Source organism: Sander vitreus, chromosome 20 (assembly GCF_031162955.1).
Source record: "Sander vitreus isolate 19-12246 chromosome 20, sanVit1, whole genome shotgun sequence".
Taxonomy (NCBI): Eukaryota; Metazoa; Chordata; class Actinopteri; order Perciformes; family Percidae; genus Sander; species Sander vitreus.
Window position 1 is genome coordinate 15368618 of NC_135874.1, and position 20289 is coordinate 15388906.

Genomic DNA, 20289 nt, shown 5'->3' on the forward strand with positions numbered 1-20289 from the left:
TGACTTAACTATAGCTTTATGTTACATATAGTCACTGCCTGTTTCATCACACCAAGCATCATTTTTGCTGCCACTTACTCCGTCAATGTTAAACACTTGACGACTATATTTATACGCCGAAAATGCCTCAATCATATTTATCTCTTCCCCAAATAAAGTGCCAACCCTGAGCCTCGCGGATACCATGACGTCACCGTTGGAGCAGTGAACTAAAACAATCAACCTCACTCCTCTCCTCTTGCTCCCCGACCGACCGCACCGCCTCATCTGTGGCGTCTACAGACCCCAAGGCTCAGTTGACATACGCCAAGGAGCTGCATTGTTGTGTGTTTGTCTCCGTAACCCATTCTAGCGCAAAGGGTTGCCACCGCTCATTTACAGTCACAGCCCCGGTATATACGGTAGAGAAGAAGAAGCCTTGTAGCTAGTATTCTGTCCGATAACAGGAAAAAGCATGTCTACTCAGCCCGGTGAGGAGCTAGGCTCGGAGGGGAGGTGGTTTGGGGATGACTATGAGAGAAACGGCCTGTTTGGTAACACACAGAGCCGGTTTGACGAGCTACGTGAAGAATTTAAGCCGAGAGGCGGCGAGGTGGCGGGCGACCTGGATCAACAATTTCATCCTTTCCAGGACGACGGGAAAAGGCCTCCCGTTGCTATGGAAACTGCATCTACAGGTAAAGCGGACAGTAATCGCAGTTAAGTCTCGATATATACCAATTTATAGTATTTCAGCCACAGTAGGTTTAATTTTGTATATAGCTGTATACGGTATATAGGTGTAAATACAGCGAGAGAGACGCAGTCGAGTCCATTGGTCACAGGCTAAGCGTTAAGACAGACGGCCTGTCTGTCGGCTGAGTTAAAAACTTCTGGGCTTGAAAACACAGAAACAAAGATGCAAGAGAGTAACTTCCATAGGATGATGGTAAACCAGTTGTCACAACAGTGATGCTGAAGGGAAAAATATTAGGCATCTCCAAAACTAAATTCATTCAGACTTGGTTAGAGCTTTAGCCTTTCGTAGCTCTAGGAATGTTGGTTGAAGAGAGTCTGTAGGGAGGATTAAGATGGGATGCATCATGCAGCATGCATTAACAAATAGCCTGTTGAACTTTGAATGGCCTATGAGCATACCAGCTCCCACATGTAGGCCTATACCCTATCTATAATAAAATACCTGCATTTTGATATGATGGGGTAAAGGGATGATAAATAGATTACAAGGCTAAGCCCCCTAGCTTTCCTAACCACTGGCTTGGTTGAAAATGATTACATCTTACAGTTTATCAATTGAATGAGACTTGACCAAAATATATGTATTTATGTTGTTCTAACAAGTATCCTGTATGAGGACATGATACCTACATTCCTTTTTTGGTATAGTTGATGATATAGTTATATTATTTAAGGCTGGAGGCATTGGTTTTTGTGGGAACATCATGCAGACCTCTGATCTAAGTCCGTCACTCTCCTCAGCAAAGCTCGTCTCATGCATGCTATTTTTAATTCTGAAGGAACAGGGTTCACTATTCGCTTTGCTAGCAAAACTAGAGCCCTGTACTTTCATTCACGGATTCACTGAAAAATTCATGAGATGATGTTTTTAAAAAAGAACTGCGCTTAGTTTCCTCTCTTTGCACCTCAGGCATTTCTCTTCTTCGCTACTGCTGGTCTAAAACAAGAAAAAAGAAAACAAACTTTGTCTTTTTGGTATATCCGTTAACTACAAGAGCATTATTGAATGCATAAATTAGACTTTAATCATTTGAGGCACATCATTTAGCTTGAAAGTAGAACTTAAATATCCAAGCTAAAAGAGTTGGAAAGAAAAAGGCATTGCAACATGTATATCACTTACAAAAGCAACATTTTTAGCTCTTTTTCAAGCAGGCTGCATGTCAAATATAAAGTGACATGATGAACTGGCTAGTCGATGTTTGGCCTCGCTTTCTAGAAAAAGAAAACAAAGCATATGCTCTACTTTCATAACAGTGTGCCAGACAAGCTCCGACTTGTGACACACACACACACACACACACACACACACACACAGTGTATGTTTTAAGTCCTAAAATTGGAAAGAATAGCAGTCTCTTATTGCTGTGACTTCCATTGAGCCGTGCCCATACCAGTGAAATAATCCACTCTGTCACTTATGTTCTTGGTAGGAACAGTGCAGATCTCATCACATCTAGCAGGGCAGACTGGATATTTTCCTCTTGACCAGACAAGTTATAGTCTGTTCTGATCTTTGTCAAAGACATTCACTACCAACAACATCGCAAAAATAATATTTCAAGTTTTGGAAACTTAAAGATTTTTTTTATTACTGAGGGAGAAAAGAAGTTTGACCTTTTAACAGTACGAACTGTGAAATAGCATCTCTTCAAGATGTCTAGAATTGCCTCTCTAGGTAATTGATCCATGTCTGTCCTAAATTTTGTTCACAACAGTTGATCTACCCGCAGGACGCCAATAATGCTGATTTCAGCTGTATTAAATTACCACAGGACAGAACCTTGGATCACACACAGTGCAGTGCAGCCTCTTTTATCCTCAAAAGTCCTGTGAAGGTTTCAAGATGCATGAAAAAAAATTTGTGGAAGATATTGCTGCATCATGACGAGGTTTTTAGCACATAGTGTGTTTAATAGCCTCTCCTGCTGTCTGGCATAAAAGAAAACAACTAAGTGCATATTGTACACAAACAGTGATACATTATTTGACACCCTCCCCCCAACAAGCTCTTTGTAACTACTTATAGTGCATTATAATGGTGACTTCATCACGTCCTGACAAAGTGCATCAGTCATGAGAAAGGTACTCCCACAATCCAGTCACTGAGAGGTGGATTAGACTCGAGTCCTTCTCCATTTCAGCATATCATCAGTGACAAGGATGAGACAGCATATGTCTGCCTGGGTCTTTTCCATATCTGTCCAATAGAGAAAACACTTAGTGGACTTACTAGACTGCATTAGCCAGCACAGTGCATTTGTGCCTTTAGCTCCTGTTCCCAGGAGGCTGAGCAGTGCTAGGTCTTTTCAGACTAGATAAAGATGCAAGATAATAGAGGGCTGGAGGAGGAGGGGAGAGCGGCTTAATGGCAAGAGAGGCGAGGCTGTGATGAGAAGGCCGATAGTTCAAATGGCCAGAATGTCAGGGAAAAACAGGAAATACAAAGAAATGTCTTTTCCTTCACGGATACCTTTAATTCATATCTGATTCTGACAAAAGCACTTAGATGTCAGTGGTCAGCTGAGCAGGTCCCAGGTGTAAGCCAGTGTCTGCATGTACAACCGTTAGCGATTGCGGATTAAAATGTGTTGTCCAGCATCTTACATAATTAAATAAGGCTTAAAGGTTGTACAATATGCTCATGTGTCTGCTTTCCAGAATGATTATAGTGCTCATCCCATGTGTTACCTGCCAGGTTTCTGTCTCCAGGAGCAATTAGCTAATGCTGAGTTATAAAAGGACAGATAAAAGCATGACAGACCCTGCCCAAAAAGCTCCACTGCAGGGGACAATAACATTAGCATTACTGCTATCATTATATCAATAAATCATCATTTCTTTTGTTTGATCTTTTGATTAAAAGCCAGTATGTGAAATTTGATGCTATGTTAACGATCTGACTGCCTCAGTCTAGCTCTCTAGCCTGTGGGCACAGAGTAATCCCTGAGCACAGTATTGCAAAACAGCTCAGGGGATTAGGGCTACTATCAGCAGAGATGCTTTTAAACAGTGTAGTCCATCTAATTTTTTTGTGTTGGTTATTGTAGCTTATACGCATGCCTGCCTTCCTGCCTGCATCTGTACACTTTAATGCCAAATTCTGTCTGTACAATAAAAGTGAAATACCAATCCGAAGTCCTACTGAATTGACAGCTTTGACCCAAAGCAGATAGCTTCCAGACACTCAGTATGGATCCTCCCACATCCATAAAGCTCTATCCAAGCAAGAAAAGTACGATCAATACAGTATAGAAGACAGGTACTGTACGTACCTCAGAATCAGACAGAATAGCTTTTATTTAAACTGCCTCTACATTGATTTATCTATAACAAAGGCTGCTGGAACAACAATGTTTGTCCTGTGTGGCCTTTAGTGATTTTTTAAGAATGGTGGATACACTGACGTTTCTTACAGTAATTGTGGGTCCTCGTTGTCTTGGATCAATGCAGCTCAGGGCAGTTGAATCCCTCAGCACAGCTGTTCTCCTATCGAGCCCTGCTAGTAGTTTTGTTGTACCTCAGCTCTCTTCTTCTTTAAAGTGGGATAGTTGTTCACTACTATTCATGTATTTGTTCAGCTAAGAACATTGTAATCAATACATTATAAACACAAACGTCATAACCAAAGCTTTTAAACCCAGAGACCATTAACAGTCGGAGTGGTGCGTCAGTTAAACTGTGACAAATAAGTAAGGGACTTGATATAGGAATCTAATATTATACCACTCCCCATAGAACATATAATATGTACTTCTATGTACTTTCAGATTACATATTTATGTGAACATGTGTAAATAAATTGTACACCAAATAACAGGAGAAAGAAAATAAGAACTATGAGGCAAGCCTATAATCTGTGCTGATAAAGGGTGTTTTTTCTCATCTCCCAGGCTTTCTCCAAGTAGTATAAATGGCTGATTAAATGTTTCATTATATGTGCATAGCCAAGTTATGCTTACAAAATCAATTTCTGTTTTTATCTTTCTAAACCTGCGCAGTTCCAAGTAAACAGGACAATTTATACCTAAAGTAATAAAGCTGCAGCATATTATTTAACGTCAAAGGCTCAGATGGCTTTGAAACAAGGGCATAGTCTCGATGGATCGCTTTCTAGAAGGTCATGGAGTGAAAGCGAACTCCTGAAAGGTAACACTACAGTCGAGAGGGTCACGACAGAGTAATGGAATCATTACAGTGCACTGGATTAACAGATATTTGAAAGTAAACCTGAACTACTGATGAGATTAATGATGGTGGGTGCTTGGACGACAAGATAGTTCCTTTGAAAGTCAGCTGCATCTCTTCTGTCTTTGCACTGGATGCAAGAAGTGAGACAACATGCAAATCAAACAGTTGTTTGCGTGAAAATTTAGATTTTTAAATCACTTTACGTTATCACATTAGTTTATTTGTTTTATTCCACATTGAATAACTGCAGTGGATCATTAAGTGTCTTCAAGGGAGTAAACCCTGCTGCACACTGAATCCCACATGCAGCTCAGTAAACCCTTAATTTCAAAGTGGTAATATATTAATTTTGCAACTCTGGCTCTTTTGATATTGTCTGTGCTCACATGTTTTTGTCTGTAGCCTGATAATTAGGAGCCCATGCCTTGGCATAGCACAGATTGTCAAGATGCATTAGTTTCGGGGCTGCACTGGCTGCACAGAGGACAACAAAAGGACTGCCCCTTCACAGCACATCCACCAGGACTTTAACTGCACCATGCTTTCAGTGACATGATTATGTTGTGTGGCTACAGTGTGAGCTGAGAATTCATCTGTTGTCACATCCAATCCCATCTGAGCGCAGCAAAACATTTGTTTCAGCCTTGTGGTTTTTTTGCCCCAGTGTCTGGGTGCTACGATATATCAACAGATTCAAAATACCCTCACTCTCAACACACCAACTTTGTCAAGTAGCTGCCCAGAGCAGCTACCCTCATGGCAGTTAAAGACAAGCGCCAGTCTCTTCATTGTTACAGATGCCTTACACAACTGCTGGTGATTTTATCTGTGTTGGTACATAGAATGGGTTGATAGAGAGAGAGGGGGTGTGTTGCTTACAGTCAACAGGATTACTGGCAGTTCACAGCCCCGGAGATCCCCTGTCTTCACAGTCTGTAGTAGCCCTGAGTGCTTCCCACATCGGCACAGTAGGTATTTATACAGTGAATCAGTGAGTGCCAGATTATGATGGTGTTGCCAGGGTGATGGCTGATGGGACCTATACAATAATAGTACACTAAGAGGATCATACATTGGTTCGCTTTAGCAGTACATCAAGAGCATTCATGTTACTGTACTGAACTTGGCTCAACATCTGTGCCCATACATGTTGCATACGGCTTGGATCCATCTGTAGTTAAGATGTTGATCTATAAGACATTTGAGTCTATTAGATACAAATGAATCTGAAGCTCAAGAGTGTGGGCCTGCTTTGCTTTTCCTCCATGTCACATCAGCCCTCCCCCTATGTCCTAGCATGGGTGTGTAGTGTTTATGCCATTGTACTGCGGTATGATGTATTGTTAATGACTGAGGGAGCAGCAGTAGGAAGGACAGCAGAAGGGAAGTGTGGTGGGGCTTTTTAGAGGAAGCGAAGGGAGGGATGGGACATCCTGACCTGTTGGGTCTTCTGTCAGTCAGTCTGCATCCTCCAGAGCTAACCCTAAGGCTGCTATTTTAAATCTTCCCCCCTCATCCAGCCCAGCAGCTGGACCTAGCCTATTTATAGCACCACCGCTGCCCTGGGAGAAGCAGGGCTAGAGAGCAGGAGGAGGAGCTCAGTACATTGAAGTATAAACTCTGACTTGTACATAGCACAACAAAAGAATCAAGCATTAGCATCAGATGTGTGGCGGTGTATAGTGTGCGTTTGTGTGTGGGGTCTGTGTTTATGCTTTTGTATTTGTGTATGAAAATGAGACCGTGCATGCTTGTTGGTGGACTTAAAGACATAAAAGTCAAGAAATCTGAATACTTGGCTTGACCATGACTTCCGACCTGAAAAGTATGAAATAACATCGAGATCAAGGCCGTTCTGTTGTTTCTCAAGTCGTGTGTAATATGAGCATCCTTAATGTTTCCCTGCAGCACGGTAACAAATTATTCAGTGGTATGTTGAGTGATATTTTACAGCAGAGTACACACAAATTCACAGCTAACATCTTTTGGTTTGGAATTTTTAATTGTAATTGAAAACTGCAATAGCACTACAATTGTATATCACTGTAATTAGTATTATTTTCATTTTTGCATGTGTGTTGAATACTACAGTGAGCATGCTGTGTTTGAAGTATTTATTTTATACGTTTACCACAGAAGAGTTTTGTCAACCTAATGTAGCCTAGCTTAAGCCTTTTAGATTTTGGAGAGGGTACATACAGTATATTGTTCATATCGTTTGTGAGTGTATTTGTTTTTATGACACTAATTTGTTTGGGCAGATGCAGGATTAGTGATTACAGAGCAGATATGTGACTAGAGAAAGCCCTTTGCCTGCATGATTTAGAACAGACTGGTTGTGGCACCAAGTTTTTTTTTGGGGTCTGAACAATCCCCCTTTGTCCTACACTGGGTACAAGTACCCTCTGTTACTGCTGCCTCACTGATCTTCACAGCCGAGCACCCAGTCTGACTGTGTTGCCCTCACAGTGCCACAGTCCCTCTCCCTGGCGGCTGTGCCAGCTGAAGCATAGCCTTGTTTAACTGGATGTTTTTATTAATCAAACAGCTCAGGCACATGCTGATTTTATTTGATCGTATTACGCAGAGTCTGCTGTCATTCTTACTTATCGGTTTCCTGTGTGTAACCTCACTGAGCTTCAGTTCTTTCTCCTGCCAATCTCTGTAGATGACCCCATGTCCGGCCTGTTTAGGAAGCCTATGAATGATGATGGTGATGTCTACACTTCCCTGATGTCAAATCAGAGCTTCACATCGGATCGAGAAGCCTCCTACCTGTCGGACGACCTGAAATCGTCCAAGCCCTCCTCTGGCTCCTCTGGCCTGGATCACTTCTCCAGCGACACCTATAGCTTCAGCTCCAACACCAAGATGACTTCCGACCTGGCTGATGACATGCCAAAATCTCTGTTTGGCTCAGATAAGGCAGAATCCTACAACTACATGGACATCAACTACGGGGATGAGCGCCGTGACCAGCACAGCCTGGTGGACACAGGCTCAACTGGTCATGACTCATTGGTCAGCTACATGGATAAAAACCATGGAAGAGATGAGGAGGAGGAAGAGGAAAACCTAGGTCCAGCACTGGGCTCCCACTCCTTCCCGTACGTGGAGGAGCCATCTGATGAAGAGCTGTCAGACTACCGCTCCTACCGAAACCTGGGTGGCACCCCACAGACGGCCAGCCCGGTGAAGATCACCTTGACCGAGTCCCAGCCTCCAACTGCCAAAACTGAGCCGCTGCAACATCCCCTTCCAGTCAGTGTGCCTGATCGTGAAAACGTCCTCAGTGTGGGCTTACAGGGGGTTCCCACTGTGACGCTATCAGAGCCAGAGGATGACAGCCCTGCTTCCACTCCCAATGCTTCACCAACACGTAGGCACAGCACACACACAAACACCTGTCACTTGGTCAGATATAGACATTGGTGATGTAGATATCATCCCCCATCATGGTATATGCATTTCATTTTGCGATACCAGTATATATTATATTATAGTACATTTTCGGAAAAAATCAATTAAGAAACTGTTTATGGATAAAATAACCAGATTGGAATGTATGTTTTTGTCTAATGAAGTGAGTTAAATACTTAGACTACACTACATTAGAGTCAGCGCTACTTCAGAACTTGTCTTTAAAGCTAGCCTATGTAGCATAACAGTAGAGAAGTGTCATAAAGTCAGCAAAATGACTCAGTAATGACAACAATAACTATCTAACTAACTATAAGTTTGTTAACATTAGGTAATATTATCCACCATAAGCTACTGGTCATACCAGACCAAGTAAGGTAGTAACAGGAGAATTGAAATGAATAAACATTTGATATGTAGAAGATTGTGTTTTTTCTTCTTTTAAGTTACATAGGCTAGCTTTAAGTTTTATGTGCAGATACTTAATGTCTGAATTTATAATGTGAATGAAGACATGAATGCATTTTCTGCATTTCTTTGTGAACAGAAAAAGAATTCACTTCCCAGGATATGTTCAAGGCTGACACAGTGAAGCCTGCAGCTTCCAAAAGCAGTCCAAGCACAAAGGCAGGCAGCAGGGAGCAAGATGGCAGCAGCGCAGAGTCTGGAGACTCAGAGATTGAGCTGGTGTCTGAGGAGCCTCCGAAGGCCACTAGCAACCCATTTGCCCAGCCGTCTAAAAGCAAGGGCACTTCCAGCCAGCCTAACAACCCCTTTGACAATCCCCCAGTCGCCAAGGGTGGTTTTGGCCTAGCAGGCAACCATGCTCCACCCACAGCCTACAGCATTCTGAGGGAGGAGAGAGAGGCAGAGCTTGACAGTGATCTCTTCATTGAGTCTGCGTCTGAAGAGAGCCCAAAGAGAGAGCAGGGCTTCAGTGGCCCCAAACAGGGAGCCAGCCCTCCTTCTCCCCTGGTTCCCAGTACCACCCCTCCCCGCAGTACGGCTGAGGCAATGCCAGCTGAGCCCCTGATCACAGAAAAGGTCAAGACCCCAGTGAAAACAGAGGAGGATCGCCCCAGCAAGCCCAAACCACCCACTGCTGCCGTGCCCCCAGAGGTGCGATCAGAGAGGCCCCACCAGGACGACATGCACAAGCACACCAATGAGGGCAAAGGAGATCTGGGAAAACCTGCCGCCTCAACCATCCTGCAGGGCTTTGATAAGCAAAAAGGTCAGTCTTAAAAATCTTGTTTTTCTCTTTTGCCCAGAATGTGATGTTTTCTAAGTCATTTTTTATCCCTGCACACAAATGTAAGAATATACATTGTTACTGCCTCTCTGTGGAGTAATAGATTTTCACAAAACATGTCTGTAATCTTTTCATTGTTGCAGCGGTTTTACCTCGGCTTATAAGCTGCTATCTTGAGTACTGGCTTTCCAGAAATAGTGCTGTCAGCTTGTGGAACAGGTAGTGTTGTGTTGTATGTGCTGATGTGTCTTCATGCCCGAATGAAAGCGCTATCACGTCTGCATTTATGTTTAAAACCTTCCCCATCATATCTAGAGATAAAAACAGTTTGAAAATTACTAACAGCTTATTTCTAATCAAATCATTGACGCAGTACGTGTGTGTGTTTGTTTACCTCTTGGTAGCTACCTGCATGGTGTGCTTTGACTGTTTTGTTGACAAGGCCGGGAAAGTAAACAGGATTGCTGAAAGAGATGGGATGTTCCACTGCTGAGTGTGTGTCTGTGCCGGGGTAAGGGGGGGGGGGGTGTTTTCCTGAGGTCTGCTCCCCCTGGTGGTACATTTGAGAAAAAAAGCAGAGTGGGGATACATTGATTGACATTTATGACTGATGATTTGAAGCATGATAACTAAAAATTAACAGCCACACCTGTAAAAATAGCTCTCTGCACAAATTATAGAATTGCAGATGTTGATTATTAAAATCTTTCAGCATCTTGCTACATCACTCTGTGCCTAGATAAGTCAGAAATGCCAATCGCAGTCAGCAGGAGTTAATGCTGTCTAAACTACACATTCATTGGTTGTTCTCGCTGTCCTTGTATACAGTGGGTTTACATAATCCTATGATGTCAAAACTGGGGCACACTCATACTTAGGGGCTTTAAAGGCTTCATCTTGAATTTCCCAGTTACAGAGCCGGAAAATATCACATCCTAATGAATGCTGTTTGGCTTTAGTTTCCTGAAACCCACAGCTACTGATGCACCCTGGTCCAGCAGAATGTGACGATTGAGTTGGTTGCAAATTTGAAATGTATAACAAAGTAAATAAAAGAGCTTGTCCTTGCTTTGTTTTCCTCGGACTGTAAGAAGGTTCTGGAAATGCTAAAAACCAGGTCACGTGTATTTTTTTTTCCACCACTAGAGGGCACAGTGCACCTTTGTAAATGCAGCTATGTTGAAGACCAGCAGATATTGTTTTTTTTGTGCACAGTTGCCATAGCAACAGGAATGGGGGAGTGTGTTCAGTCTAGTTCAGGAAATTCAGTTTTTTTTCCCTTTCCTCTAGTTGGTATTGGCATTGAATCCTGTCAAGGCTGCAGTGAGCAGAAGGTGTGAGGTGTGGCTGTCTGCAGGGGGGAGGACACAGGGTAACGGAGTAATGGCTTTGATGATTGGATTAATAAATGACGTAAACTATAGTGGAATTGTTTTCTGCTCAGTGGTGACAACACAGTGACTGTGCTGTTTAATTTTGCACTTCTTTTTTAAGCATCCTACATTTCTTTTGTCAGTCCAAGGTCTCTTTACAGGTCCATTTGCATTACAAATAGGGATGAAGTCGTAAATCACAAACACATAAACACATCCTGAGGGCCCATTGTGCTGTAATGCATGGTGTCTCTTGTTATGAATTATTAAAGTACAAGCACTTTGCCTCTTCAATTATCAGTAAACCGTAGTGGAAACAGCTATTTCAATCTCAATCTCTGGCTACAACCTTAAATATTGTTCTGTGCAAATAAAGAACAACGGACCTGGATGATTGCCATATTTTATCAACATGGCCTCAAGTCCAGCTATTTTCAACCTTCAGGAAATATTGCTATTGCACCCTGTCTGGTGTGCAACATTACATCTGACTATTAAAATGACTACAGTTCTTCTTACAGGTTGCACAGAATTTGGTAACATGTTATATTTGTAGCCAATATTATCATTGCACCAATGAATATGGTCCTGTTACACAAAAAAAAATATCTAACAAGCTACAAGGGAAGCCAGAGCGAAATGCTTGAAAGTATATGACAAGCATATGTGGGATAACCCTAACATAGCTTGTACCCCAACTATCACCAGTCTGTTCTGATGGTCTGTTAGAGCTTTTATTGTTAAAGGTAGTGTACCTTCCATTTCATGAAAAAAGCTTAGTCTCCAATGATCACCACCCACCCTCTCATCCCCCAAGGCTCTTAATCATTGCATGGTTGGTTTGCTGCGGTGGTGTGGCGTTTACAATTTGACCCCCCTTCCCCTCCCCCAGCACGCACGCACGCGCACACACACACACACACACACACACACACACACACACACACACACTCCCACTCCTTCTGTTCTAGCCAGTGCTGCTCCACAGCATCAGTCTGTGAGCTCCGCGAGTCGGCTGCACCTTGAAAACCTTTCCTCCCTCCCTCCCTGTCATCTCAGCCTATCTCCCGCATCCTTTTTTTCGACCATTCATGCCTTTCTGGGATGAGTGAGTGAGTCGGTGCTACAGAAGAGGGAGACAAAGAAGAAAACGGAGACCAAAAAGAGAAAAAGAGAAAGAGAACAGGGACATAACTGATCACCAGCATGCAGGCCACTGCAGACGTTACCAAGAAGGAAAGCTCCTGGAGCGGATGGAAGGGCCAGGGTACTGATGTGTTTACTGTAATATACTCATCAGTCTGTCTGTGTTTTGTGGCTATGAGAGAGGGACTGTTATCTCTGCATGTAGGTTAACTATTTATGACACTGTAGATGTGTATTTTTGAATGTGTATATGTGTGCTTTGCATGTGCACATTTATCATCTAACTGTATTTGTCAAGTGTTGGGGGATAAAACAACATTGTTTACCTGCGCCTCCTTTCACACAGACACGCCCCAATGACAGATCCTTTATGCTGCATGTGTGTGTCCCCGATAAAAGAAAAAGAAAAATTAAGAGAAGAGGGGACGAGAGACGCTGGTGGGTGTTTTGGACAATAGGTGTATACACACCAGTGTGCTGAGAGCCATCTGTTTTGGGTATATGTTAATATGGATGCCAGTGTTGTGGACTAAGGCGTGTCATTGTCATCACCCTCCCCACTTTGCAACCGTGCACGGGAGCTGGTTTTTTATGGCGTATGCTCTGTTTTTGTGTAACGAGGCAGCCAGAGTATCCGGACGGCATTGACAGACTGTCTCCATGGTAACCAGGGCACACCCATCCTGATTACATCAGCCCTATCTCCTCAGCTGCCATGACACCTTGCAGAGACTGGGCCGGAGTGGAGCATCCTCCGTCTGTCTGTTTCCATAGCATGGAGGGCTCGTAGAAGGGGCCAAGAGAGAAAATGGCGTCCCTTTCTCCACACTGGTTGTGGTTTATTATCTGCCATCGTTTTTAGGTTTAGCTCAGCAGTGTAAATGCAATAGAATTCTCTGCTTATTATGCCTATTGTATACCAATAGAGACTGCAACAGTCACTGATTGTGGAGATGTACAGCTTTGTAAAAATAACCTTGATGACAAACCCCCATTTGTCATTATTCTACTAAGTCATTGTCCGTTCAAGTTGGCCAAGACTGTGTTACATGATAGCCTATCTGATGGGATCTGTCGACAATCAGGAACACATTGAATTAAGCTGATAGCACAGCAAAGGATGTAATTGAGCGGATGTATTTTCTGCAGCTGAATGTTTGCACATCCCCCTGAAGCTGTAGCGATTTTTATGTTGAGTCATTCTCATTGGACATGCACAGTACTGACTCACTGCCCATAAGGTACTAAATAGTTATCAAACAATGATGCACCCATCCAAAATTCAGAGCTATGCACGATTTGTTCAAACAACCCTGATGACACACAACAGCCAAGTTTTCTAATGCATGCTCAAATCCTCTCTGTGTACACTTGATTAGCATGTCCTAATCGAGTGGCTACCTTTATCAATCTATGTTCTTAAATATAAGACATATGTCACAGAACCCCACAGAAAACAAGATGAATACGTTTTGCTGAATAAATATGGCAGCTACAAAACAAGTCTTACCATATTTTATGTATTAGTTTCTCAAATACATAAACATAGGTCAAAACCTACATACTCTGTTGCAGATTTAGTTGTGTCGACAACTTTGTGCATTAAGAAGACTACAATTTAACTTGCTGGTTGTTTCAAATCCTAATTTGATTTTTATGTGGTAGAAGTTTGCTTTGACGATCCAACTTTGGGATAGTTCAGAAAGAAAAGAATAGGTGATTTGTTTTACTGCAGTGATATTGATTGATAAATATATTCAAATAAGTTCAATGATATAGAGAGGTCTAAGAGAATAATCAAACTTTAGAAATACACTAAAGGTGGTTGGATGGCTTAAAATGTTTTGGTTAACTGCCCCCCACCCCCATTTGTTCATTTCTGTTAGACAAGCTGTCCGATTGCTGAGATATCTCCGTCCACACTAGCTCTAGCACATGTCCACACGTCAAGTTAGCAACTCATCCCATCGTATATCAAAAGATCAGAACTATACCTCTGCCTATAAATCTGATATTCATAATCAACATGACACCCAGATCTACACTCATCATCCCCAAATTCAAATTCCAAGTCTGAGACTCAAGTCCTGAATCTCGGCTGTTGGCAGCAGAAGTCCCTTTGCATGTTTGCTCTGTCTGACTGATGGCTTGTTTGAGGCCACAAGGATATCTTCAGTGATTTAATGAGGTCAGGCTAAACTAGTTTCACTACAGAAAAGGAGGAGGGGGAATCATATTATTGTCACTCGTGTTAATCATTTGCTCTGATTTTTTCAGTGTACGTGTTGAATATCAGGGTCAAGAGTCATATCAACAAAGAGAGCTCGGCGTTCGTATTTCCTCTGTGCTCTGGTTCAACATTCTGCGTGTCTTACGTTAAACTGTCACCCATGCAGTTCAGTTTTTGCTACTGTCAAAAACTATATTGTATATATTTGGTGCATGCCTTAATATGAATATCACGTTTAAATCAAATGTAAACAATTATGTCCCCCCAACTGTTATCTAGTGTAAACAAGCTGCACCAAAAGAGCCTTTTTATTCTTTTAATGTTAGAAATCAGACTAAAATTTGTAAAAATCTGAGTTTGTAATGTGATGGTTAACAATCTTTAAACCCTTTGTACACACACAGATTTGACAACTAACTGGCCTCGTGTTAAACCTGCTATTGTCCTTTTGTGCTCCACTATAAAGGGGGAGGCTGTCTTTATGTGGCGGGGTGTAGACACATTATGTGCTGCTGATCCCCCAGATTCTGAGCAAATGAATATCTCTCTGTTCCCAAAGGAAGGCTCTTTCCCCTCCTTCCCTCCCTCTCTTTCTTTTCCCTTCCACTTTCGACCCCTCCCTTCATCTCTCAGTGAGTGGTGGAGAGAAAATGGAGCACAGTAACTATGGGAACTGCATCAGGCAGGTGCTCAGCAGATCCTTGCCACTGAACCATTTTAATGGAGAAGTAGAATATGGCAACAGTCTGTGCTGTTTATTAGCGTGCAATGCTATGCTAGTTGTCTTATCTTTGGCTACTGAAGTCATATGATGCACATAAAAAGGACTCTGGTTTCATTTTCCATTTTGAGTCTTATTTTAGACGCTGTTTGGCAGCCTTTCTTGCGTTAAAAGCCTGAGCATAAAAGAGCTCACAGAGAGAGAAAGAGTGTATGTATGTGTGTGTTTGTGTGTGCTGGATTGCAATGTGATTCTTTGGCAACCGCACCCCATAGTTGCGACCCCCCCCCCCTTCCACAGTTCCCCTGCGCAGGCGGATGCTGATTTGCTGGTGTGCCTGTGGCCCCTCCCCTCCTGTGCAGGGGGTACTCCCCCTTCAGTGCTCTCCTTTTGTCCGTGGATGAAGCAGCTGCTTCTTTCCCTGTTCAGCCATGGGAGCCACAGGTCAGTACATGATTCTACTGCACTAGCTAAAGCTTTTTCAGTCTGCGTGCAGTCTGTGCAGCACATCACAAGGCACAGTCGCTGTCGCCAGTCAACACCCGTCTCTAGCAAAGCTGTCTGTTGTTGATGTGTCTGTGGGTTGTTACAGCTGCTGTATGTGCTACCTGTGCCTGTTTGTGTGTGGATGTAAGCATCTCAATGCAAAATAGTAGCCACATGCCGTTGGTTTGTCAGTGGTTGCAGCAACAATGGCTTCTGTGGGGAGTGGTGCATGTACAGCAGCTAGGGCACATGGATCCTGTTCCCACTGTTTCTGAATGAGTAGTGTCTTTGATTTGATAGTGGGAGCGCGGGGGGCAGATAGGTACTGTAAGTCACTTTTGGTTACTGATAGGAAATAACAAATACAAAGACAAAGAAAAGACAGATTATACATTTTATTTTACAGTATAGGAAGGTTGTGGGTAGCAGATAATCACTTAGTCACAATGTCTGTTCTTTTGCCACCCAGGTTTAGTCTGCCTTTTTGGCATCCACAGATGCCTTTTAGTGGAGTAAAGATGGCCGTCATCACTATGCTGCTCACAGCTCTCTGGCTAAAATTAGAGCAGGCAGGCAGGCGGACAGCTCAGAGAGGAAGAGTAAGACACCCAGGAGACCTCAGCTGTGATTCTCTCATGGGCACAAAAGTTTACATTAATATATTGGTTCTGCTTGCCTCCCTTGGTGCCATGAAGAATTTCTAGGTGTCCGTAGCAACAGATGAATGGTAAACCCTGGTAGTGCTGTTAGACATGCAGTGGTGGAGGCAGCTGGTTCAGCAGAGGTGAAACAAGCAGCTGACAGTTCTCATGGAAACAGGCCCATGTTTCCAGCCGACACAGACGACTGCCAGAGGAGGACCGTATCAGCTGTAATGGTACACTGGGCTAATCCTCAGTTATTGCTTCTCTCTCTCATCTTTGCTAGTGGCTTTGAATTACAGGCCCCACCACCCAAAGAAGTGAGAAAATGTTAGAATGAAAATGGTGCAGCAAGATGCAGGAGTGCCTGCAGCCATGTTGTATATTTCAATTTGTTTATAAGTGATACTGTTTGGAGGAAATGCGGTGCTTCGCTGCATTAATGAGACACTGCATTGAAGCATTGTCATCCTTCATCACTGACCACAGAGCTGCTCGTCTGGCCAGGTCACATTGAACCATTATCTGCAAACTGCTGATAGGGCTTCTATTTCTGCTCCTGCCTTCGCCAAGCTGTAGGTCAATCATTAATGCGGTTCTGTTCCGTGTTATACAGTTCCCTCTGGCTATTTGCATGTATTGTATGTTTGTTTACGTATGAGACCAGACCAGATGCCACTGGTGTTAAGTACACGTCAGATGTAAATATGAAGTCCCACTGGTCCGGAGTGTGGCAACACAGACTGAGACACTTGCTGGACAAGTAAGAGTCAGCTATTATCTTCTTTAAAGGTTGCTCTATATATAGGAGTAAAGAAACTGAACTGACAAATTCACCTTCACACCACCTTACAGCTCTACAGCTCACTCTAACCTACAGTAATGAAAAGCTAGGTTAGAAAGCTGGGTTAAAACAGGATCACGTGACAGCCGAGGATCTCTGAGGACGTTGGGTTGTGAACAGCTTCCAGATATTTGACCCAAATGTGTGGTGTGTAGCGCGCAGCAGCCTAATCCACTTTGAAACGGATACATCCGTGAATGCCCAGGCCTACATGTCAAAGAGTGAGGTCAGATCATGCTGGTTGTGGGTCCTTACCCCGTTTGTCCTTGTTCCTTCCCATCCAGCGATTGACCTGCTCTACTGGAGGAATGTGAAGCAGTCGGGGGCCGTGTTCAGCAGCGTGCTTCTGCTCCTCTTCTCTCTGACCCAGTTCAGCGTGGTTAGCGTCGGCGCCTACTTAGCCTTGGCAGCCCTCTCTGCTACCATCAGCTTCAGGATCTACAAGTCTGTACTGCAGGCTGTGCAGAAGACCGATGAGGGACATCCTTTCAAGTGAGTACAATAGAAGATTGTTCAATTATGGATCTCAATAAAAGGTCTATAGCATTTACTTACTGAAAGGTATTGTCTATATTTCTGAACCTGTATTTGTTACCAGAGCCTACCTGGAGATCGAAATCGCTCTTTCCCAGGACCAGATTAGTAAATATGCCGACAAAATCCTGCTGTATACCAACACCTGTATGAAGGAGCTCCGCAGGCTGTTCCTCGTACAAGACCTGATCGACTCCTTGAAGGTTTGCCTCAAACCCGCTTGTTGCCTTTTAGCATCGCTAGCCAGGGATGACAATATCTGTTAGTTACTTCAAACTGCACCACCTTCAGGTACAGCGTTAGACCAGCTCTGCTTCTCGGGGGCCACTAGAGGGACATTTTGACTCCTGTCATTAAAACTAAGAACACAGACAGCAAAACAATCTGGTAGTATGTGTATATACTGTCAGACATGCAGGTTACAAAGATTACAAAATGTCATGTCTGTCTGTGTTTCAGTTTGCTGTTTTGATGTGGCTGCTGACCTATGTGGGTGCTCTCTTCAACGGCCTGACACTGCTCATCCTAGGTGAGGTCATCCAGACTCACTATGTCTCAACAAATTTCCAAGCACTGCTGTCGACTCACACACACTCAGTGTTTTTGTCTTTTGTGTGTCAGAAGTTCAATAATCTTCAGAGGACTTGATGAATGGAATACATATAACAAAGCTGTATTATATTATGTGTATATCTTATATATTATTATGAGAAGTGCAGCATGTCCTTATCACTATGCCAGAACCAATAATCATTTATTGGACATGTTTACTTTACTGTCGAATGTGTACATTATCCGATTACTTTTCTAGTTTACCTTAGATAAGTGTTGGGGTGTGCCAGGGGCCCTGCTGGCACAAGTGTTCCTGTTTGAACATATTCCCACTGTAGGTCAGAATACTTTAACATTAACCATTACTCTCTCCATGCCTCTACAGCTGTGGTCTCCATGTTCACCATGCCTGTGGTCTATGAGAAACATCAGGTAGGAATTTGAGCTTCATGATACCTCAAGTCAACCCTGGTTGACAAAATGTTGTCCGGTATTTACACTTGTCAATTTCCTTTTGTTTACAGGCACAGATTGATCAGTATGTGGGACTAATACGGACCCAGGTCAACTCTGTGGTGGGGAAGTGAGTATTATTTTACGAACAAATTTAGCTGCAAGCACCAAGTCTGAGAACCGAGCCACGCTAGAGGAAGTCAAGCAGTGCACCCTGTTCGCAAATACAGTGGAGTCTGAGGCAAACAATTACAAGAGCAGCACTCACTGTACCTTGATTAAGGCAAGGTACTTAACCCTTACTTCTCTGCCCAGTGGCCAGCAGATAAGAATGCAGTTATACTGGGCAGCTTGCGGGTGTTTGTGTGTAAGCAGGGCATTGCTAAAAAGAGAATTTGTGCTCAGCAAACCTTCCAAATAGCAAGCTTCATTCACGTCTTGAAAAAACAGTTTGGACTATCAAGTCTGTTTAAGATGAATAAAAAAAGGCCACAGACGCTTGCATGTTGCACATGGTGAATAGTGGATCAGCTGGTCTATGTAACTGACTGGAAATGACTAGTCTATATTCATAAGCACTGTGTTGAATTCAAGAGTGAAGTTTATGGGTTTCTAAAGGGTTAATTGCTGCCAAAATGTCTGCCTGCAGTTTTTTGGACTGACCACTATCAATTTGCCAATTTTAGTCAAACTTGACAGTTATATGGACTGCCATAAAAAGAGTACAAAAACAGCAGGTGGTTTAAAATGAAGTAGAATAACCACAACTTTATCTAGAATAAATACCTTGTTTGACACGTAGTATTAAAGCCTGTTTTCTCTGTACAGGATCCAAGCGAAGATCCCTGGGGCCAAGAGGAAGGAGGAGTAGACATGTCTGTATCACTGTGAAGCTGACAGTCCAGTCCAGCTCATAGTCAGGCAGCTTGGTCACTGTTGAAGAGCCTGGTCGTCATCTGTGGGGCATAGTGCTATGTCATCTTGGTGTTCTCTTAATGCATCCACTGGAGAAACCTTCACCCTGTCTATAGCAGTTTAAACACTAACACAGTCACACGTACGTACATAATCCTGATTCTAGGTAGACAAGTACACAACTCCAAAGCAAAAAAAGAAACTGACTTTTTTGTGTTGCTTATTATTAAAGTGCATGAAGTCGAGCCTTGGGTAAATATTTGAACTTTTGTGCAGTTTTTAAAACATGCTACTTTTTCGCTTTGCAGTGCAAACCACAAACTGTATGGTTTAGCACAAAAAAGCTAAATGCCCACAGACGTGCTCTGCTGCCAATGTTAAATACTGCTTCATGTTTCTGAGTTAGCAGACAGGGCTTCTCTCAGTATATGTCAATATATATACATAGCAAAAATTATTTCCTTTTGGTGTTTCCAAGCACAACATAATTTAACAATATGCGTCTTAGATGTGGTAATTGTAGGGTTTTTGCTTTTGTATAACCATAAGGAACAATACACACGCTCATGTTTTAGGTACTGTTGTACAACTACTATGAAGACAAGGAGTATCTGGTGATATTTAGCTTGTTTGAATAACTGTCCAACTTTGTACTATGTTCAACTATACTCTGTAGTTATTTAGACCCTGGACTCTAACTATTTGCACTTAACTATGTATTTAATTACAAGAATAAAAATAAATGTACCTTGATGTATAACATCTGCTCAGCCACTTTACTGATAAGTTTGCT

At 42.8% G+C, this 20289-nt stretch overlaps 1 protein-coding gene across 3 annotated transcripts; it reads left to right on the forward strand.

The window, feature by feature from the left end:
• The first annotated feature begins 197 nt into the window (after nt 1–197).
• On the forward strand, nt 198–20258 carry rtn1a (reticulon 1a). Of its 3 annotated transcripts, XM_078276841.1 has the most exons (9): nt 198–677; nt 7598–8308; nt 8897–9583; nt 17327–17534; nt 17641–17779; nt 18036–18105; nt 18514–18560; nt 18653–18711; nt 19410–20258. In XM_078276841.1, the coding sequence occupies exons 1-9, from the start codon at nt 455–457 to the stop codon at nt 19450–19452; spliced, it is 2187 nt and encodes a 728-aa protein (XP_078132967.1). In that variant the 5' UTR covers nt 198–454; the 3' UTR covers nt 19453–20258. The 3 variants fall into 3 exon arrangements, with proteins under 3 accessions (XP_078132967.1, XP_078132969.1, XP_078132970.1); XM_078276843.1 differs by lacking the exons at nt 198–677; nt 7598–8308; nt 8897–9583 and adding an exon at nt 11984–12241; XM_078276844.1 differs by lacking the exons at nt 198–677; nt 7598–8308; nt 8897–9583 and adding an exon at nt 15409–15515.
• The last annotated feature ends 31 nt before the right edge of the window (nt 20259–20289 follow it).

Bases quoted from the DNA above. Each gene is read 5' to 3' on its own strand.
- rtn1a (XM_078276841.1), top strand. From the start codon at position 455: ATGTCTACTCAGCCCGGTGAGGAGCTAGGCTCGGAGGGGAGGTGGTTT. The intron at 8,309-8,896 runs GTAGGCACAGCA...CTTTGTGAACAG, and splicing joins TCCCAATGCTTCACCAACAC to AAAAAGAATTCACTTCCCAG. The intron at 17,780-18,035 runs GTTTGCCTCAAA...TCTGTGTTTCAG, and splicing joins ACCTGATCGACTCCTTGAAG to TTTGCTGTTTTGATGTGGCT.